This window comes from Hippopotamus amphibius, chromosome 6 (genome assembly GCF_030028045.1).
Source record: "Hippopotamus amphibius kiboko isolate mHipAmp2 chromosome 6, mHipAmp2.hap2, whole genome shotgun sequence".
In the NCBI taxonomy this organism is placed as follows: Eukaryota; Metazoa; Chordata; class Mammalia; order Artiodactyla; family Hippopotamidae; genus Hippopotamus; species Hippopotamus amphibius.
In genome coordinates, this window is record NC_080191.1 from 21,522,007 (window position 1) to 21,544,847 (window position 22,841).

General features: G+C 45.6%; 1 protein-coding gene across 2 annotated transcripts in view; it reads right to left on the bottom strand.

The window, feature by feature from the left end:
* TRAF3IP2 (TRAF3 interacting protein 2) overlaps nucleotides 1-16,245 on the bottom strand; it is a 41,291-nt gene extending 25,046 nt beyond the window's left edge. The window contains exons 1-2 of one of the 2 annotated variants that reach the window (XM_057739221.1): nucleotides 15,728-16,245; nucleotides 3,236-4,072 (exon numbers count right to left, since the gene is read on the bottom strand). In XM_057739221.1, the coding sequence (XP_057595204.1) occupies nucleotides 3,236-4,064 (829 nt within the window). In that variant the 5' untranslated portion in view covers nucleotides 4,065-4,072; nucleotides 15,728-16,245. The remainder of the gene's footprint in view (nucleotides 1-3,235; nucleotides 4,073-15,727) is intronic. The other variant, XM_057739220.1, reaches the window with a different exon arrangement.
* Nucleotides 16,246-22,841: the final 6,596 nt, after the last annotated feature.

The window sequence follows — 22,841 nt, forward strand, 5'->3', positions numbered from 1 at the left end:
CTTCTCTCTGCCTTTCATCACTTATCTTCACTCCCAGGATCCTAGGCTCCCCCTTTCTCCCCAACTTCAACAGAAGGAAATAATACAGAGCGCAAGGGGAGGGAATCTGATGAGAGAAAGCAGGTGTTAAAGACTAAAAGTGTTCCCAGTGGGAGTCTTTGCATTTTAACAGAGCCTGCCCAGAGAGGGCAATGCCTACCTCCAAAGACTAGACCGTTAACAATGCCATTTCAGGGTTCAACAGAAAAAATAGTTTCAAGTGAGATCTTCCTGCGACCCTCAAATTATAATGAGTCCATGTCTATCACAATAGGGCTTTCTCCTGTTAGTGGTTAAAGGCAACTGCTTGGGACTTAGCCTCACAAAGTCCTTGATGAAGTATTCACATTTCTACATATTAATCTAATGAATTAATCAGAAATGCAGGGGCTTCCTAGGTGGTGCAGTGGCTGAGAGTTCGCCTGCCAGTGCAGGGGACATGGGTTTGATCCCTGCTCCAGGAAGATCCCACATGCCGCGGAGCAGCTAAGCCCGTGCGCCACAACTATTGAGCCTGCGCTCTAGAGCCTGCGAGCCACAAGAGAGGCCACCTCGATGAGGAGCCCACGCACCACAATGAAGGGTAGCCCTGCTCACCGCAACTGGAGAAAGCCCGTGTGCAGCAGTGAAGACCCAATGCAGCAAATAAATTAATTAATTAAATTAAAAAAAAAGAAATGCAGATAAAAACTTATGTACATGGCGTATCACATCATTGCTTATTGGATCAGAAGTAGGAAACTATTTAAAATGTCCAACAACAGAGAATAGCTTAAAAATGACTTGATAGGTGCATCTGATGAGATAATATGCAGCATTTTTAAGTGATGCTGGAAGAATTACACTGAAATTATTTTAATTTTATATTAAATATATATATGCAAGGGAAAAAACCCCAGTAAATATGTCAAACCCCAATAAGGAATTATATTTGGATGATGGAAACATGAATTGGGCTTTTGGGCATATTTCAGTTTTTAGAGTGAACAAATATTAGTATTATGATCAGAAAAATTATCTTTAAATGGAGATAGCAGAATGTTACAAAAAAAGTATTTTGTGGTATTATTCCCACAAAATCATTCCTTTTTAACTTAGAAATCAGTGAGAGAAAAATGCAAATCCTGATCCTGACAAGGTTCAGTTTTCAGTAATTCATGCTGAAGGAACTCTGTCACCACACCCATCCTACTCCTGGGCTCTCAGAGCACCAATGGCGTCCCTGCTTTCAGGTCAGCTGACTTCCCAACATCCCACAGCGACACTAGAGTCCCAGTTGTAGACCTCAGGGGCTCTTTCTCCTGAAGCCCTGCTGCTTCCTCATCTCTTAGCCTCACTCTTAACTCACATTCATTTTTGCATGTTTTCTTCCAAGCATCTTCTAAGTTAAATTCCTTTACCTCGCCTTTTCTTTTCTTCAATTAGGAATTACTCTGTTGCTCCATTCACTTTAGGAAGCTTTATATTAAATGTACATGTACAAATACGTAAATTGTGATTGATTATAGGATGTATAATTATTTCTAAAATTTATTTTAAAGCTAGGTATCACATTTGGTCAGTATCTTTGGTCAGACCCTTTGAATTGCTTTTGATATGGTGTCTATTTGCTAAGAAAAATATTGCATCTCCCAGCCTCATGTTTCATTCTGTAAAGCCCTATTGTTATTTTCCGGCAGCCTCGAGAAGACCTGACGTCAAGAATTGTGACAGACCTTTCATCTCAATCTAAGACTTTATCACTTTCAGAGATGCTTACTGCACTGATACATATTATTCATTCGTTCATTCAGAAATAATTTATTGACTTCCCAGGTGGCGCAGTAGTTAAGAATCCGCCTGCCAGTGGAAGGGACATGGGTTCAATGCTTGGTCTGGGAAGATCCCACATGCCGAGGAGCAACTAAGCCCGTGCGCCACAACTACTGAGCCTGTGCTCTAGAGCCTGAGAGCCACAACTACTGAGCTCGTGAGCCACAACTACTGAAGCCCACACACCTAGAGCCCATGCTTCACAAGAGAAGCCACTGCAATAAGAAGCCTGTGCACCACAACGAAGAGTAGCCCCCACTCTCCGTAACTAGAGAAAGCCCGTTCACAGCAAAGAAGATCCAATGCAGACAATAATAAAAATAAATAAATTAATAAATTTATAAAAAGAGACATAATTTATTTTAGAGTCTAGTATATGCTGGTCACTGTGCTAAATGCTGGGGAATTATAGATTGAAAATACACCTTTGCTGAATGTACAAAAACTTACAGTCTGGAAGAAGAAGTAAACAAGTCCATAAGTAGATGCCATGCTGGCATTAGGTGCCCCAACAGGCAGAGCATAAGGAAACTGAGAGCCCGGAGGAGGGAGTGATCTGAGGAGGCTGTCAGAGGGACACTTGAGCTAAGTCTTAAAAGGTGTATACAGTGATGGTTGTATAACTCTAACTTGAATTGTATACCTAAATGAGGGAAGGGTGAACTTTATAGTATATAAATTAGATCTCAAAAAAGCAGTTAAAAAAAGGGTATAGAACTGGTTCAAATGTACAAGAAGGCGAAGAATACCCTGGGTAGAGAGAAGAGTGCGGGCAAATGCAGGGGGATGTGAGATAGCTCGACCAGTTTGGGGGGCCGCCAGTCCTCGAGTGTGGCTAGATGTTAAGGTAGATGTGGGTGGCTCAGTCTCTAAAGGGCTTTAAGCAATAGACTCATAGGAGCAACTGGATCTTCATGCAATGGCATGAATTCAGTCTCATGGCATTCTGGACACCTTCTGATTTTTTTTTTGACAGAAGGCGCCTTTCTCTGAAAAATCTAAGGTGGAGAAGAAGCCTGTAAAGAAGGAAAAACCCAGATGCCCAAGAATTTGGACAATAAACAAGTTTTCTAGGAGTCATTTGGGTCGTCTCCCTGCCCCATGACAAGTTTCACTTAAACTACCCTAGAGAGGAATCTGTTTTATACTTAATGTTTCCTAGAGGAGCAGGTTCCAAGTGCGATGGGCTTTGGGCCAAGAAAAAGCATTCTTCTAAAGCCCCTTGCAAATCCAGCCACACGTGGAAGGCCGCATAGGAAGCAGAATGCCCTCCCTGCCTGTCTGACCTGTCTGTGCTGGTCTAGGGATGCGAGACGCTGATGTGAGAGTTCCGTTTCCTCAGTTACCCAGCCCAGAATGTCCAGAGGAGGGAAAGCTCACTTACATGGCACCTGGTGATCCGGGCCTCCAGGACAGTAGTAGTGATCGTTCCACTGAGCCTGTGGGGAAGGGTGGAGAGGCAGCACCTGTGCGTACACTGGATATCTCTGAGGTTCAAACTGATGGAATTCCCTGGATCTGAGAGGTCTGGGGAGGTCCTGGGGGTAACACACGGAAGTGAGGGGCAGAGGCCTTTCCAGTTGCCTGATGCCCAGGACGTCCTGGGGCTGCGAATCATACCCCGTGTCTGTCGTAGGCAGGTCTGGGGCGGCTCGGTTCCTGTGGGGCTGGGGCCGTTGCACCACCCCTTGGCTACTGCCCGGGGGATCTGCCGAGGCAGTAGGTAAACTTTGGTCTGATTTGTCTGAGTCATGGCCCGTGTCAGGAGAAGCTGCTGAAAGCTGAGTTCCCAGCCATTGATTACGTTTTTCCATAAGTGAAAACTGATGCTCCGGGGGGAGGGCTCCAACCACAGACGCAGCCTCAGGCTCGCTGGCTGCAGCGGAGCCCGAGGGAAAATCTTTGCCCGGGTCTGGGTGTCTCCTCCAGAAGCTGTCTTCCCTCTCTGCCAGGACTGTAGCGCGCAGGCAGGTGACGTGCTGGGACACAGGCTGCCGGTGACTGGAAAGTATCAGGGGTGGGTGAGCCTGCGGAACGTCTCCTGAGGAAGAGTGAGGGGTCTGAGGTGAAGACAAGCTGTCGGGGGCCATGTTCCTTGTGTCTGGAGCAGGTGGTTCTGATTCCTCTTCCAGGGAATATTCTGAGATGGATTTCAGCAACTGACTTGGGCATGGTTCTGATTCATCCACCTCCACAGGAATGCTTCGGTTCATCCTAGTTTCTGCAACAAGAGAGAACATGCCGCAGCCTCAGAAGTCAGCTCATTTCTTGCAGTCCCCCACTTCGTGACCTTAAGGGACCTCACTCAAGATGCGGTTTAAGTTAACAGCAGTGTGACAGCAGTGTGCTGGCAGAGCCCCGATCACGTCAAATTGTTCACTTATCCTCCAGGCAAAAGTACTAAGGCTTATTAAGATATTTTTATCTGGAAGGCGATTCAAAGAATGTGACTGGACCATCATGTGGTAGAAGTCATACACCAGCAGGGAAAGACGTGGCCAAGTTTTGAGGAAAGAGAAGTAATCAGAGAGAGGTTTTTTTCGTGTGTGTTTGGAATCCATGATGAAAGATATCTTAGTGACGGATGTGAATGATCTCTAAAACATACTGTTCAGGGATAAGAAAGCAAAGTGACGACCAATGTGGATACGATGTTGCCATTTTGTGTGAAAAAATAGAGGCGAATGTGTGTGTGTGTGTGTGTGTGTGTGTGTGTGTGTGCGCGCGCGCGCGCGCGTCTGCTTGCGCATGTGTAGAAGGTGTATGGGGGACACAAGACACTGGTTGCCTTTGAGAATGTAACTGAGCTGAGGGAGAGAAGGGAGGGGGAGAGTTTTTATCTTCTGAACGTTTAAACTTTTACCCACGTGACTACTGCCTAATTAAAAAAAAAAAAGATTTTTTAAAGCCTGAGTTTAAAAAGCACTGCAGAAAAGGTCATAGTGACATTTTCCACTTACAACTATAGGTTGCTTGGAGGACTTAATTCCCTCTTGCACAATGCCTGCATGACCATCTGGTCTGTGATGTAGTAGCTACACGGACAAGGCTGGCTAAACTAGCCTTTAGCCCACAGAGCAGTTAGCCCACCGTCCAGGTAATATTGGTTTTACCTATAAAAATAGAACTCTCAATCAACATAACAGAATGAGGAAGAAAATTCGCCTCTCCTCCTCATTAGATGGGTTGAGATGATGTCTCAGGATGCTTAGCCTCCAGGGGAAGGAAGGAGGCAGGTCAGGGGAAAAGATGTCACGGGAGTGATAATGGGAGGCCTGCAGAAGCCTCCCCAGTAGAGACAGTGGGAGCAGGGGGTGAAAAGAAAAGAATCCCAGCGGTCTGTTCCAGGCAGGCCTTGTACATGGCACACCTCAAGTGCCATACAGAGAGGACGGGGCAGTGCTGGCAGTGGTGGGTTTCTAAATTCCTCTTTTATCCACATAGAATTTCAACCACAAACACTCACTGAGGACTTACTGTGCCCAAAGGCACGATGTCCATCAGTTATTGTTCTAAGACAAGTTGGAAAAATAAGAAATCCCATTCTCTTAAGCCTGGTATCCAACCCAATGGCAACATGACAGCGTGCATTTCTTTCTTTCTTTCTTTCTTCCTTCCTTCCTTCCTTCCTTCCTTCCTTCCTTCCTTCCTTCCTTCCTTCCTTCCTTCCTTTCTTTCTTTCTTTCTTTCTTTCTTTCTTTCTTTCTTTCTTTCTTTTTTGGCTGCACTACGTGGCTTATGGGATTTAGTTCCTCCAGCAGGGATTGAACCCAGGCCCTCAGCAGTGAGAGCGTGGAGTCTTAACCACTGGACCGCCAGGGAATTCCCAAGCATGCATTTTAAAATGCTGCCCCAAAGAGCAGAAGTGGGATCAGTGGTTTCCCACCAAATTTATCTTCACAGCCTATAGAAAGAGACCTACATTTGTCCTGCACTCCCTGCCAAGTGAGAGCCCTCGAACATTTCTCTGACCCTCCCTTGGTACCAGACTTAACCAACCGCTGCCAACAACCTTTGTGCAAACGACGGAAAATTCCCTCAGGCTGCAAGTCCTGGCCGGCCCTCCTTCCTTGCCTTGGTGTCCCCTGCCCCAGGCTGGCTCCTTTCTAGGCCTTTCTAGGCCACTGTCTAGGCTGGGTGTGCTTCCTGCCCCTTGGCTCTGCAGAGAAGAGACCATATCACTTAAATTGATTAGACCCCGTAAAAACACACAAATTTCAACTGATTTCAATTGATGAGACCTACCCAAAACACATATTCCAACTACTGAGTATTTAAAAATGCTCACCGTTGTTTTTCTCTTTCTTACAGTTTTTCTACAGCTGTGAAATTGGAAATGCATACAATATGCTCTTCAGCTGGTCAGGAAACAAAAGTTTGTTCCGAAGGGCTGGCTGAGTGTTGCATAATCTCCTGCGAGCATCTGTGGGCCCCACAGCTGAAAGGGGCGGGGTCAGGGGTGGGGTGGGGGGAGAAGGAGCGGGTGGGGAAAGAGAGGCTGCCAGCCAGCCCTCCAGCCAGCAGAGAACTAAATGCTGTCAGCTATTTCTCAGTATGCGATTCATGTGCATTTTCCACACTGCAGGTACAATTGTTTATATTCTCCCTGGGTGAATACCTTAGAAGTGCTTCCCCCAAAAAATAAAATTACGTTTAAAAAGTTGCAAATTCTCTTCTAGCTGAGGAGGCTTAAGGACTTGGAGGAAGCTAATAAAAAGGGTGACTAGTGTGGTCATCTCCGGACTGTGGTTATCTAACTGAGAATTTGAGGTCTGTCCTAGGGTGGAAATTCTAGAGTTGAAACGGGTCTGAAAAGGAACAAATGGTCCCTCCGATGACAGTGAGTAGACCTGGCCTGGCAATGAAGCTATGGGATTCGTGATCTTTAAAAAACAAAGTGAACCCTGATGTTTTAAATCTGTCACTACAAATATTCAAACAGCGAATGATTACTGAACCTTGTTATGTGTCCAGCTCTGTGTGCCCCCTCTTCTGAGGCATAAACTCAATTAAAACTCTTTTACAAATGTTAATACCTACAAGTGACACAAAACTCAAGAGGTACAAGAGGGAATATTGTGAAAGGTAAACGAAATTATTTCTAAACACAGAAAACATTATTCCTACCTTCAAGTTGCTTGTGATCCAACTTAAGGAAGACAACTAATACAGGAAATCAAAGGCCCTACCCCGGGGTCTTTGCACTTGCTGTTCCTTCTTCTTGGAACACTCTTCCCCTACATATGTGCATGGCTTGCTTCCTTTCTTCTTTAGGTCTTTACTTAGCTCTCACTTTCTCAGTGAGGGCTCCCTGGTCACCCTCTAAAATTTTTACGTGCTCCTCACACTCTCTATCTCCTTTCCTTGCTTTATCATTCTCTCTAGCAGTTATCACCACTGTATTTACTATAAACTATATGTTATAAATATAAATATCTAGTACATTCCTTGCTTTTTGCCTCCCCCCTTCCACCAGAATGTAACCTTCATGAGGGCGTGATTTTCGACTCTTCTGTTTACAGGTGTATTCCCAGCATCTAGAACTGTACCCAGTACAGAGTAGGTGCTCAATAAATGGTTGTTGAATGAATGAATGATTGATGCCTGTTTTGGAGAGGAGACAGCTCCGTGCAGCTGAAAGGACTCCTGACAGTGAGAATGTCAGGCCCATGAAGGGAGGCAGGGAGGATTTCAGAGTTCTAGAAATTATACCACATAGATACCCTTGTCTCTTCCTCTTAAAAATGTATTAAGTTCCACTAAGGGTCAGGCCCCGAGGTGGGCCTGCGCCATGCCTGAAGAGGTCCCATCAAGGCAAGGTTGACCTGAACACTTGCTGGAAGAGTAACAGTGAGTCCACCCCCCAGCGTGCTGGGACATCTGCTCTTCTGCTCCAGACAGGGAGGCAGCTGGTGTCCTGCATCCTCAGAGCTTCACCAAGAACAGCAGAGGGTGGGGCAGGCTTGCCGTCACCACGAGGGTCCCTCCGCCATAGACTGCAGCCAGAACTGACAGAACAACCCTGCCACCCTCCTGAGGGTGTCACAGAGAACAGCTACACACCAATGCCACATTGGAGGGCCACAGGCAGATCCGTGGGTTGGGGTGGGAGTGACAGTTTTGTTTTTTGGTCTTTAACGTCAATATTTAAAAATATACATATCACACTTTAAAAAAAATTGACTCAGTGTCTCCTCACTCCTAACCATTTCTCTTTCCCCTGTTTTATTCCAGACCTTCTCTATATGCTGTCCAGGTAGTTGTAACCCCGTCACAGCCTGTTGCTCCCATCCCTAACAGAGGGTAGCCATTGGTGTTAAGTGGAAAAGCCCTGTTTTCTAGCCATGACCTAGAAGAGAAGTCTCTGACCCCTAGGGGGACAGAAGACCTTCCAGTCACGCCCCGGTGAGCCCCAGGGCGGGCGGTGCTCTGGACAGTCTCAGTTCATCAGCACGACACTGAGGTCTGGAAGCCGGGGAGAGGCTGGAGCACTGAGAGCATCTCTAGCTCATCACTTCAGATCCCTGGGGGAAGGGAGAGGCTGTCTGGCCAGGGACCCGCTCACAATACCGATGTGCAGGCCCCACACCTAGAGATTCTGAGGCGGGGCCAGGGCTGCTGTTTGTTTCTGTTTAAGCCCCATAGCTAAATAGGTTCTCTCGTATTTTGCCAAGGGGAGTGTCATCTGTACAATTTGGCAACAAGTATCAGAATTTTAAAATCTTCTGTCCTTTAACGTAGTAATTTCCTTTCCAAGAATTTCATATCCAGGGATATGCACGTATTGTGTAAAGTGAAGAGGCTATGATGGTAGGCAATGCAGCAGTGTTTGTAACAGCGGAGACTACAAGACACTCACAAGTCCAAAAAGGTTCTGCTTTTAAATCTGTGGTCCAGCCTTACAATGAATACGCTGCATCTTTTTCAAAAGACTGAGGAAGTGCTGTGTGAACTGATGTGGAACTATCTCCAAGATTTATTGTGAAGTTACAAAAGGAAAGAGCAGAACAGTGTGTAGAGTACGCTACCCTCCGTAGGATCTAAGATTGTGTATGCCCATGCCATCAGGCCAGGAAGCTGAAACAGAGGATGCCTCTGGGAAGGGAGCTGGGTGACTGGGAACAGGGTCAGGAGGGAGACTTGCTTTTCAGAGCATTTTTCACCTTTTAAGTTTTGTACCAAGTGCCTGTATATCTACTTAAAAGATAGAAAAGGAAAAAGAAATCTCCACCAGTGATTCTGATGTTCACAAAGATTAAGAACCAATGTGAGAGAGGCACTGCTGCGACCACCCAGGAGAGAGTGAACCGTCTCTTAAAATACAAAAGACCGTCCAGCAGAGGGTGGGGACATTTGTCCAGAGTGGGAGTCAGTGGGATTGGGGTGGGACTGGGGTGGCACAAGCTAGGAACGGCGGGCTAGTCCCAGGTCCACACAACCAGGTGAAACTGGTGCATGTGAGTCTGCTTGCTACTCTGATCGGACCCAAGAGACAGCAGTTTTCCTTCTCTGGAATCTTGCTGCCCTTTGGACTGTGAGCTGTGGTTCCAGCTGTTAGACTCGGACCAGCATCTCTCTTCAAATCTCTCTGTTTTTCTGTCTCGGTCTCTCTGGCTTCCTTTCTGCCTCCTCCCCTTCCTGTATAGCCTGGTTTTGCAGATAAGACCTTATCCAGACATCAGCAGTTTTGACATCCCCTGTGACAATGCTCCCTGATGTCCCATTCACAGAATTCCCCATTCATTCTATTTCTCTCTCTTTTGCTGCCTCCAAGTCTTTTCTCACGTCTGTTCCCAGCAACCTTTCTCTCCTCCAGCACATTCTGCCTTAAATTATTAGTTTCTCGAAACAGAGCTTATCAGTCTTCACAGCACTACCCTTCTTATCTCACAGTTCATCCAAAAGTTTCTTTTCCTCCCATCTTGTTCGCCTCTCTTTCTGCAGGTCTGTTCGACCCCACCCTGGTGTGCATAGGACACTAGTCTGTCTCAGGGCACATATTGATGGATCTGATGTCCACATTCACAGTTAACTGTGGCTTCTGCCATCCAGATGGGCTTACCTTGAATCAATACATATTTCTAGGATGTGTAAAATATACAGGACTTAAATGCACAGGCTCTAGATTCAAGCTCCCTACGATTAAATTCTTTCTCTGCTAGCTGCATGATTAGATGTGTGACCTTGAGACAATAACTTCTCTGGGCCTCATTTTCCTCGTCTGTAAAGTGGGGAGAATAATAGCATCTGCCCCATAGAAGGGTATTGTGAGGATAAAAGAAGAAGGTGTAAATAAAGTGCTGACTGTAGGACCTGGCCCATATCAAGCTCTCAAATAACAAAGCCTATTTTGTTATTTTTACAACGACGAATGATTTGGCTTTGGAACTGTTTTACTAGACTGTGTTCACTTTTTCATACCTGGATGCTAAAACTGTTACATGAACCTAATGTATGAGACCATATCTTTTAAACCAATATGCGTATTTCCGGCAGATTTGATATACATCATCTCATTTGGTCCTTAAAACATCTGGGTCACAGGCGGGGTACATGGTATCATTTTACCATTTCTGCTGTACAGAGCCTTAGGCGCACTGAGTAGCTTTTCCAAAGTCACAGCCAATTCTAGCCTACAGATCTCCTCTTTCCATTAAACAACAAGATCAGGCACTGGGAAACCTTTTCTGTAAAGAACCAGATAATAAATAATTTACGTTTGTGGACCACATACTGTCTCTTTCTCATATTCTGCTTTTCAGCTTGTTTGTTTTTAAACGACCCTTTAAAAATATAAATTCTTAGCAATAGGCAGGTACAGAAACAGACCATGGGTAACTTTTGGCTCGAGGGTTGCGGTTTATCAAGCTCTGATATAGAGTATGCTGATAAATCAATATAAACTTAATGAAATGGATATACTTAAGAAACCTTACCCTTTGTTAACAATAATTGTTAATATTTGTTAAATGCTTACTACACGTCAAACATTGCTTCAAGTGTTTTACATGTACTAAATCATCCTCGCAGCCACCCTATTTGCAGGTACTGTTGTCACCCCCATTTTAGGCATGGGGAAACTAAACACATGGAGGTTAAGTAACTTTCCCAAGGTCACAGCGCCAGTAAGGAGCATAGCTAGGGTTCAGATCCAAGCAGCTCAGTACCAGAGCCTGTAACCCACTTGTATCTCGGCTGGGAGCACTGACTTGTACAGCTATCTGGGGGGAGGGGAGAAGGGGGATGGCAGGATCTGAGTAAACCCTAGAAGCTTCTGGAATAAATAGGTTTCAGAACCATTCACCTTGAAGCTAAGGAGGCGTGGATACATGCCACCTGTGTTTTACAAAGAATGGCCAGGCTGGAAAGCTGCAATGGCTTTCCTTCATGCCACTACAATAGAGGATCTGGATGAGACTGCAGAGGTATCTTGATTTGAGAAAAGCACTTGATTGGATCTCATTAAATTTTAATCATAAACTGAATTCAAAATAAATTGAAAACTTGTTGACAGAGCGCAAACAAAGGGTGATGATACATGGTGATGCATCTAGAGAGGGGATATCTTCCAGGGGAAGCCTCTGAGGCAAGGACGGATAGGATTTAATGAAGGTGTTATGTCCCTGGAAGAAGACAGATAGCAGAGCAAGGAACAGAGGAAGGGCAGGAGTGAGCAGCCTGACTAATTAATAAACCATATTACAATCTCCTGAATGATCAAAGCTTGCTGTTACCACCTGTTTGGATTTTTCTTAAAAAAGCATTCTTTGGGTCAACAATAGGGTTGAAGGGTCCTAGAGACGCACAGCATGAGTATTTCAGGTGGACATATTAATAAATACATAAATTTACAGCTAGGAAGATCCTCAGATCCAACTTGGATCAGATCCTTGCAATCACAGATTCTCAAGGTCTTACTTCATTTTCCAGGCAGTCATTTTTTTAATGTGTCTAAAAGTTCTGGCTTTTAAAAAAAGTCTTTAAACTCATTAATGTTCTTTGTTTACTGTCCAAGTGCAGGCAAACTTTCCCAACATCGGTTTGCTTAGTGGAAGCTGGTTTTGAGTGAACTGTGTGGCTCACGTTCAAATTCCAGTGAATAAATATTTCCAAGTTTACTTGCAGAATTTCCCAGACAGAGAAGTTCTTCCATTTGGTTTGCCAGAGGATTGGAAGCAGTGGTGAGCCCTGGAGACAAAGGAACATTTACTGGCCCTTGTTCATACCCTGCACAGTACAGCTCACAGCAGGCTGAAGGCAGTGCAGCGTGACCCGACCTGATTTGCAGAAGTTCGCTCTGGAACTCCTCTGAGCTGCTCAGCTCAGTGACAGGGCTAATGGGAGCAGACTGACTCAACCACGCTGGAAGCTGGTAAAAACCGTTTAGAGAACAACCTCAAACCAGCCCATGGGTTCTTTTGTTTGTTTGTTTTGCTTCAGATACGGTTTCTCTAAACACACATTCGTGATTCTTAATTCAGTCCAGACTCCAGAGTGAAGGAAAAGAAGGGGCAACAAGGAAAAATGGGGAGAGGAAGAAGAAGGGATACCAAGGAAGAAAGGAAAATGGAAGAGAAGCGAGGAGAGTGGGAAACCTTGAAGGAAGGGCTTAAAAAACGTGTCCTTTATTGGTGGAGGGGAGAGGCTTGCTTAAACTGTGATTTTTACATGTTGCCGCATATGAGAAGGGGCAGTTGGAAGGGAAGGGAAAGAATGAATGCAGGTGAAAAGCAGGAGTCGTATAGGTGAGCTGCTGAGCTGGGAAGAGTCTGGGCAGACAGCACAGAGGAGGAAGGGAGAACAGAGGTGGGAGGGAGACCTGGGGACCCTGCCTGGGAGAGGAAGAAGGAAAAACACTGGAACCATGAGTGCAGGAAAACAGGGAGGTGGGGAAGAGCCAAGTTTCCATCAACGCTGAGGGAGCTGCCCAGACCCCAGCCAGCCTGGGTCTTCAGGGTGAAGGAAGGCGGTCACACGGGCTGGGGGCTCCAGTCAGTCCCCAATAGCTTGGTCCCAGCAGCCTTACCGGGGAACCATGCCAAAGCGGCACAGCTCTAGGCGTCACGAGGGGGATGAAAGCCTACCTTCCTCCCTCAGCCAGTTTACAACTAATGGTCTCCAGGAAGCTCTGTATACATATCTGTGTACACACACGCACACACACACACACACGCCTGCACACAGAGGCACAGAGTTTGCTTAACACTCAGGCATCGATGCACATGTGGGCAAGCAGGCGGCCTGCTGGGCGAGAGACACAAAGAATGTCAAATGTCGGATGGAGAAGGACAGCCTGGGCTTCAGGAACTAAAAATATCCCGGTGACAACGCACTAGAAAGAAACAGGAGAGGCCCAGGGGGAGAGCTTCTTGATTCTAATCCTCAGATGCTTTCTCACGGAAGGACTGCAGGGTTGTTTTGATAAGGAAATGTGATCAAACATTAGAGGTCATAACGTTGGATCTGAAAGGAATTTAAAGTTTAATATGCCTCATCTGTGGGCTCTCTCTCTTTTTTTTTTTTTTCCTGCAGCAGTTGCCTGCAATTCATATGTGTTTTGAAAGGCTAATCTAAAATTGCCTGTAGCAGAAAAATGATTCGAATTCAGGGTATTTCCGAGATTTCGGTTCTTCGAAACACAGATTTAATTTAGACAAACTACGCACATAATTGATCTTTCTGAGTGCCTGCAACTAAGATTCTGAATTCCTGCAACTATGACTGCCTTCTCCTCTTCTTATTCTGAGAGCATTTGAAAATCATTAATTCCTTAATCTTGAGAGAAGCAGGCTTAAATATTTTCCATCTTAGCACCCTCCCAAAGTGAGTATCCCCGAGTTAACAGTCTTCTCCCCAACACGCGGGTTCACTGACCAGACTTCGCTCCTAGTCAGCCCACCGCAGGTACTGAGCAGAGCAGGGGCGTCTATCTAGTGCAATTCCATCACAAATGACACCAGATGAAGAAAGACTGAGTGTTCTTTCTGGATCAAAGTTAGGCTGGCAGCAAACAACCGCCTGATTTCAGATAATGGAGCATGTTATTTGAAAATAAAAATAAGTAACTCATCACAGGTGAAACATCTTGGAAATTCCTGTCCTCTCGTCCCAGGCCGATAGAGAGAGCCATCTAAAGACATAACAAGGACCATACCAGGGCCTTGATATTCCACAGAAACACCTGAGCAATACTGAAAGCCAGAAGTCAGTCCATCCCACTCAGTCAGGGCCTGTTTGAACCATACAGAGGGAGAATAATAGCTCAAAAGAAACAACAACGATATTTTAAAAAGTAGTGGTTTGGAAAAGGTTAAGGATTCTGTGTGTCGGTCATCTAATAATGTGTCCAATCCTAGTCATCACCCTTACATGGTATCAGGATGTGCTTCACAGCTTCCTTTCACCTCCCATTAAAGGCCCCACACACAGTGACTGGTCTAGCCAAGGAGTCGTTTCCAGCTCCAGCTAAGTCAGTAACACAGCCTTCTGGAGCCAGGCTTGTCTGCCAGCTCTCTGGCCGGCCTTGACTCTGTGGGCAAGTGCACGGGCCAGTTCTTCCAGGGCAACCCAAATGGGACATAAACTAATTCAAGACCCCCTCCCTGTTTTCTCCCATTTAACTAGAGCCAACAATAACACCTAAATTCCAGGCAGCCTCCCACAGAGCCACGTGGCAGCCCAGCACACTCCTTAACCCCTCCAGCCTTTCACCCAGAATACGGCTTCTCCTTTTGCTTGGAGAGCAGATGAATGAAACAAATCAGAGCAGCTTATATGGAAGAAACCTGAGCGCCTAGTACGAGGTGCTTGATAGTGTACAGAGTGCAAGAGGGTAGAGAAGGATTAAGAAATGAGTTCTTTTCCTCCAGGGACTTAACTATCTATTAGTAGTGAGAGGTAAGATTAATATATGTGAATAATCAGTAAACAAAACATCTTTTAAGACCACCCATTATGGCTACCCCTCTGAGATTCCCATCACCCTAGCCTTATTTTGTCAGATGGGAATTTCGACATAATCTTGTTAGTTCATCACCACCACCCACATTTTATTGATGAAGAAATCCAGGCCTAGGAAACCAAAGTGAATTGCCTAAGTCACAGAGCCAGTAAGGAATGGAGTGAGAACTTGAAACCAAGTTTCTTGTCCTCTGTTTTTATTATTTATTTCGTCTCTCTTTTTTTCCTGTTCATTTAAAAATATCCCCCTATGCTAAGAGACCATCTTGAACTTGAAAGTCACATGAAGCTCGATTAGCTTCTAAGATCAAATAAGGGCACTTCTCCCCTTGTTTTCCCTGAAGTCTCAGGCTTACTGTCTGTCCATGTCAGCAAATGTTTGGGTCGTTTGGGAGGGTGGAGGGCTATGGCAGAGGGGCTGAGAAGGCACCACAGTCAGCACAGAGCAGAGCTGAATGTCCTGGCCCGAGAATGTGGTGTTGATTTTTTTCCCTGAGTGAAACAGGGATCAAGAAAACTTGGGAGTTCTCCTTCCATCTCTGCTACTGACGTGTCCTGAGGCTGGAAGCCAATTCCTTAATCTTTGCCATCCCCGTCTCCCCCCCTGGAGAATGGGGCTTGTCTTCTTAATCGAAACTTGTGAGGACACCAAGTACTCAGACCCAGGGGTGTGTGTCTCCACTCCTCAAAGAGTTAATCTTCGCTCACCCGTCTGAAATACTAAACCACCAGCGTTTTCTCACAGCAGAAACATAGCTGTCATTTTCTCGGCCCAAGCTGATCTCTCTGTACACGAACAAACGAAAGGTGGGGAGAGGTGGGTGGAGGAAAGGAAGGCAGCACACTTCAGCAAAGGAGAAAATGGGTCAGAAGTTAAGAAGTAAGGCTAGGCAGGCGACAACTCTGAAAGACTTACCTTAGCGCCACCGCGGACAGACAGACCAGGCCACGGGGTGGTCACGCTCCCTGCTTCTCGGGTCACTCCACCTTGGGTCGCTCCGGGCCTCCCTGCACCCGCTCCCGGCCCAGGTAAGCCGTGGAACAGGCTCCGAAGCAGGAAGTGGAAGCTGTATGCAAATTTCTACCGAGCCTAGGAAGCCTCCGCTCGAAAATCTCCCTGTGGGCAGTGAACCAACAGCCACTGAGAAGTCACTTTATTTCTTAAAACAGAAACCTCCTTCATTCACTGGAAAAGGTCACTGGCCAATTAGGCTGCATTTTTTTTTTCTTCACCACCCAGCTAAGTAATTGCGGAGGAATGTCCCCACTGCCCCGGACCTCAGCAGTGTCGCAGCGCCCTGGGCTGGGGAGGGGATTGAACTTGGGTGTGAAGGTCGGTTATTCATCAGCAACTCCAGAGGAGGAAACTGGGGGCAGATCGTGGGGAGGCGGGTGAAGCAAAAACTTCTTACTCTCTCTTAATCACAAAGGGAGGACTCACTGCCCATCCTCCCCCCTCCCCCCAACACACACTGCCCCATCCACAGTCATGAAAAAGTGACTACTTTTAAGTACCTCCTCCAACTCCACCACCCCCTCCCCCACCAATCCTCCTCTGGCTGCATTTTTCATGTCCTCAAGTTTATTTCCTTGCCTTTCCTTCTCCTTATTTAATCAGTCCCTAGAGAATTTATTGCCAAAGGAAATGCTAGAAACAGGATGACCAGGACAGCAGACTGTAATGGGAGCTGCGGTGGCCGGAGCCCTGGAGTCAGAGGACTCCAGGTGTGAACTCAGTTACCCACGGGCCAGCGGGGTGCTGGGCAGGCGCCCTGCACTCCTGGCTGCTCTGCCTGCCTGTCGAGTCCTGAGGGTCAACCCACTCGGCTGGCTATCCCTCCACCCTCGCGCAGGGGACGGGCCCCCGGAGCATCCCTATCCAGCCTGTCAGGTTCTTCTCAGCTGAGCCATGTGGAGCCGGTTGTGTTCTGCAAGCAGAGGGAATGCGGCTTGTTTTTAAACAACATACACAGGGTGTATACACTTGCCTTACAATGGAATACTACACAGCAGTTAAAAACCATAAAGATTTATTTATGTGTATATTTATTTCTACGTTCCCTATTTTTCCATAGGGAAAAACCCAAGCAAACTTTTGGCCAACCCAATCCTAACATGGAAAAGTGGCTCTGAGATATTATTGATTGCGAAACATGATCTCATTCTTGCCAATAGATATGACAGATAGATACGTGTGTGTGTGTGTGTTTATACTTATTCACCATTGGTTCCAACATCTATCACTCTGCCCAGAACATAGCAGGCAAGCACTACAAATCTGCCAAATGACCAGAAATGACAGAAATGTCTGGAAGAATGTATACTAAACTGTTAAGTGGTGGTCACCTCCTGGGAACGGGATTGTGGGGTATGGGTGAGACCGTAGGGCTTTTATCATATTTGTAGTATAAAATATGTATACTAAACATATGTATATGTGTACTATACATATCTTGGATTCCTTTTCCCACGACAAGTGTGTAGTACTTTATTCATTAAAAAAAAAGTTAAAAAAATTGTACTTACTAGCTTGGCCTTGAGTTTTCTGCCTCAAAATTATTATTATAATAATCTTCTTTTAGTTTAGGGGAAAAATAGCATATGTGTGTGTGTGTGTGTGTGTGTATGTGTGTGTGGAGCAGTTAGTACCAGGATACTTTGAAAAAGCTATCAGTATTAGGAGATGAGAAAAGAAAAAGGAAGAATGACAAGAGGAGGAAAAAAGAAGGAAAGCAAAAAAAGGGCGAGGTGAAGATACTTTTCGTTTCACTTAGATGCCCTTAAATGGATTGGGAAAAGCCTGGAAGATGCTTCCGTCAAGTACTGCCTCTGGAATACAACCCATCAGGAAGAACAAGAGGAATCTTTTTTTCTATTTCTCCCACCAGCTGTTTCCCCCGATGTGAGCCTAAGGGCCCTGTGGGGAGATACCAAGTGTTGCAGTGCTGCTCTTAATTGCTGGTAGCTGGGCCTTCCTCCCGTCTCCGTTCATCCTGAGCAGAAAGGCAGCACTTGGGGGAATGAGTTAATGGTTCCTACCTGGGAGCCCTTGCTGGGGCCCCACTGAAAAGCAGCCTGAGGATGTAAACTGTCTAGAGAGGGTGTCCTGAAAGCAAGAAACTTCCATCTGAACATGCCTGAGGCAGTTACAGTGAAATATGGATGACAGGGGAAGGGTCAGGAAGCCTAGGAAATAAGCCCCTCCAGCCCCCAGCAGTCCCCACTGGTGTTCTCAGGCTAATACACACAGCCCTTTAGCTGCCATGGCAGGAGAGGAGCTCTTCACGGAGGACCTACCATATACTACTTGTTAGGGAATTTAATGCTCCAAACAGTCCTGAGAGATGCATTTACGACTGTCATTCCCACTTCACCTTTGAGGGATCTTTGAGGCTCAAGACCTGGAGAAACTTCTCCAAGGTCCCTCAGCTAGTCTGTGGAGAAGGATTCCAGAACTGTCTCACTTTTAGGTGGATGTTACCTCCTCTTCCCTGGTTGCCCTGCTATAGTCTGTCCTTCCTATATGCTTGGGTGGAGCACACATAACTTGCTTTCTTTGCACAACTCTTGACAACACTTAAGAGAGGGAAGAAAGGTATAGGCAAAAAAGGGTGGGGCTGAGACGGTGCCAGTTACCATGGTGCTGTGTTTACATGGTGACGATGTACATAATAGGTGGAGTAGTTAAGTGGTGGGCCGGCCTCCCCCTCTAGTTAAAAGTCTAGGAGGGGAGGATTTGTGTTTGCCAGATTCTAGAGCTGCTCAGTATTCTTGCAAAAGGCATAATTCAATAAAGGTCAGCTCTCCTCACCTTTGTAAACAAAACCGTTTGGACTTGCTCAGAATTCTCCATTCTCCATTAATCGGTGAAAAGAAAGGGAAAAAAGAAAAAAGGAAAAGATTCATTCCTTGGACAAACCTTGATTTTCCATTTTTAAATGCTATGATTTCAAGCACTGAACGGGCAGAGTGACACTATGAGACAACATGAGGAAGAGAAGAGAACTCCTGTCCCGCATTTCCCTGAGGATGGTCCCCATTCAAAGGGTCCCCAGGGTTGGCTCAATCTCCCCACAACTCAGTGTGGCGTCACTGCTGGGACAGAGGCAGGAAGAGAAGAAATGCCCAGGTTCCCAGGGCCTGGTCCTGCCCTTCCAGATTACTCTGGTCCCACAGCCCTTAGTGAGCACTTGCCTCATTCCAGACATGCACTAGGTGCTAGGCATGCAGACTGAAAGATTCTCAACACGTCCTTGTGTCTGTTTCAGAAGCAGAAACTGTGTAAAGAAGTTTAGGTGTGGGCTTCCCTGGCGGCGCAGAGGCAGAAGCCGCCTGCCAATGCAGGGCACATGGGTTTGAGCCCTGCTCTGGGAAGATTCCACATGCCACAGAGCAACTAAGCCCATGCGCCATGACTATTGAACCTGTGCTCTAGAGCCCTTGAGCCACAACTACTGAGCCCCCGTGCTACAACGACTGAAGCCCACAAGCCTAGAGCCTGTGCTCCACGACAAGAGAAGCCACCACAACGAGAAGCCCTCGCACCACCATGAAGAGTTGCCCCCACGCGCTGCAACTAGAGAAAGCCCGCGCATTGAAACGAAGACCTAATGCAGCCAAAAACAAACAAACAAACAAACAAATAAAACAAAAGGCAGTTTAGGCGCAAAGTTAGAAGGCAGATATATTTTATGGACAGACTGATCCTTCAAGGCTGCACAAAGATGTGAGGTGTGGATGCAAGGGAGACAGGTGGACAGTTCTCATACATAAATAACCAAATCACTTTGCTGTACACCTGAAACGAACACAATATTATAAAGCAACTATACGTCAATTTAAAAAAATTAGGATGGTTACCATAAAAAAGGGAGAAAATAACAAGTGTCAGGGAGAATGTAGAGACATTGGAACCCATGTGCACCGTTGGTGGGGATGTGAAATGGTGCAGCCTTTGTGAAAAACAATATGGTGATTTCCTCAAAAAATTAAAAATAGAATTACCACATCACCCAATAATTCCATTTCTGGGTATATACCCAGAAGAACTAAGGGTCTCAAAGAAACCCCTAGAAAATAAAGCAGGATCTTGAAGAGAAACTTGGATACCATGTTCATAGCAGCTTTATACAATATAGCCCAGGTAGAAGCAGCCCAAGTGTCCATCAATGGATGAATGGATAAACAAAATGTGGTCTATACTACAATGGACTATTAATCAGCCTTAAAAATAGAAATATAGTACATGTCAGAAATTCTGACATGTACTATAACATGGATGAACCTGGAAGACATTATGCTAAGTGAAATAAGCCAGTCATAAAAGGACAAATACTGTATGATTCCAATTAGCTGAGGTACCTAGAGCAGTCAAATTCATAAAGACAGAAAGTGAAATGGTAGTTATCAAGGGCTGAGAAGAGGGAGGAATGTGGAGTTATTGTTTAATGGGTATAGAGTTTCAGTTTTGCAAGATGAAAAGAATTCTGGAAATAAACAGTGGTGCTGGTTACACAACCCTGTGATTGTACTTAATGCCACTGAACTGTACACTTAAAAATGGTTAAGATGGTAAACTTTATGTGATGTTATTTCATCACAATTAAAATAAAATAATCCCCAAAGCAGCCCTGCATGGTGGGTTTTGTTTTCCTCATTTTACAGGTGAGGAAATCAAGATGCACAGAAGTTCGGTAGCTTGTTAGGGCTGCACAGCTGGGTTTCAAACCAGAGCTGACTCCCTGAGAAGGCCACGCCTCTCCCCTGCACTGTGCTACCCAGTACCCGCTGGGGGCGCAAGGTGGGTGCGGGCATACGCTAAAGCCACAGATCCATCTCCTTCCTGTGCCCTTACCCTCTCTAGACTGCCCTTCCTCCGACATCGCTTTTTCTAGTACCCTATTCTCTCTTCTGTCTTTCCTTCATCAAAGGTGCTCTCAGGAAAAAACCTGATCACTCATGTATACCTCAGTTACATGGTGTGAATTTAAATCATATGCTACCTCTCTGAGGGGTGCTTGCATTTTAAGCCTCATCACTCTATGAAATGAAAGCCTTTGTTCCATGTTTAAAGGAACTTCAGGCATCAGGGAGCAAGCAGGAAGGAACTGGAGGCTGGTGGTAGCAGGTAGGACAACTAAAACCCAGAGAAATGCATTAAATGGTGGAAACTTTAGGCACAAAGTTAGAAGGCAGATATATTTTATGGACAGACTGATCTTTCAAGGCTCCACAAAGATGTGAGGTGTGGATGAAAAGGAGAGAGGTGGACAGTTCTCGTTATGCTTTCCCCACTGAGCAAACTTGGCTGCCTGACCTCCAGACCCTAAACTTTTGTTTGTCATCAGAACTGGGCACATCTTAGAAAAGAGAAGCTAGAGGGTTGACTTCCTCAGGGTATTGTTTCCCTGACAGTTCTCAATGCCTCTTCTCTTCCTGTTGCATTGTGAAATTCCAGTCTAAAGCAGCTGGGTGCAGTAGCTGGAGATCTTTGCTCAAAGATCTGAGCAAGCCTTCCTTTAGTGTCAAGAATGCACCGTATGTGCTCACTGACATAGTGTGTTGTGTACAACCTAAGGCAAATCATGTGGATGTGAATGCTTGTCTTCTGGGCACTCACAACCTAAGACTGAGCATTCCCGGGAGTGGGAAAGACATCACACCAACAGCCTCTGGGTTAAGAGCCTGGGGCTGCAAGTCTGGCTACTGGATTAGTTTCTCAACACCTCCTGCCAGCTGTGTGACCTTAGGGAAGTTCTTAGCCTCTCTGTACCTAGGTTTCTTAATCTGGGTAATGGGAGTCTTAAGGTATCTCTTTTATTGGTGGTCAAGGCCCCAAATGCACCGATTCTGGCTGTTCCCTTTGTGTAAAGAACCCATCTCCTTTCCTCCAAGGGCCTGAAGCCTCGCCCCCAGCACAGAGATTGGTGGGTGGGGGCCAGGGTTGATTTTGCCTTCTCAGCTAGGCACCAACTGCATAACTGTGTACAGCAGCCCTGAGAATGTTATGAAGATTAGATAAAATGACCTCTGTGCTGCATCTGGCATTGTGCTCAATAAATATTAGCTACTATTATAATAATAAATATTAAATAAATGCATAACTCAATTAGTATACCAAGTCAGTTATCAGTCAATACTGTAAAGGGAAAAAAACCTCAACAAAATCGTAGATGATATTAAAATATTCATATGTAGCAATAATAAATTCTTATGCTAACAAATAAGGATGTATCGTATGTTCGAGAATTTACTGCAAATCAGAGAATCCAAACACATGTGAGGATCCAGTTGAGCAAAAACCTAAGGTCAAACCACGTATCCGCTGAGGGCTTTTGGCTGCCCTGCTCTGCGCTCTGTTCTGGGGACAGACTGACCACCTCAATGCTCAGGCCACATGAAAGCTTGTCTTCACTCGCTCAGCTTGTCTTGACGCTCAGACCTTCCTGGAAGCAGAAAAATTATGTATTCTTTTAATTTAAAAGATCTTCCCTTTCAGCTTTGCCTGGTTGGCAGATTGCATACAGAAGTAAGTATAAACAGCAATAGTGCTGCTATCTGTAAGAAAGATGCTCTTAGAATTGCATCTTAAAAACAATAGGCCAGTAAATTTTGCTCTCTGTGTGTGTGTGTGTGTGTGTGTGTGTGTGTGTGTGTGACTTTTAAATTTTAGATTATGCCAACCCCCTACCCGCAAAACCCACAAACTTTTTTTCTATAGCTATTCTACCTCTCCTCATGAATTCCCATTCCACTAAATCGTGGGGAAAGGACCATCTGCTTGCCAGTGAGAGGGATACAGTCTTTTTCAGTTCAGTCTCTCTTTGGTAATTATTGACCCTTTTAGCATTTCTCCCTCCTTCTCTTCAGCATAGGGTCTAGATGTAGAGGAGAGCCTGTGGGTCTTCTCATTAGTAAGGGCAATGCCTCAGGTCCACGTTGGCTTTTCTGTTCTCTGTGGAAATAGTCTTTGTCCTGCTGGGCACCTTGCACTTATCTGAAGATGGTGACCATGCGTAACAAGCAAGACC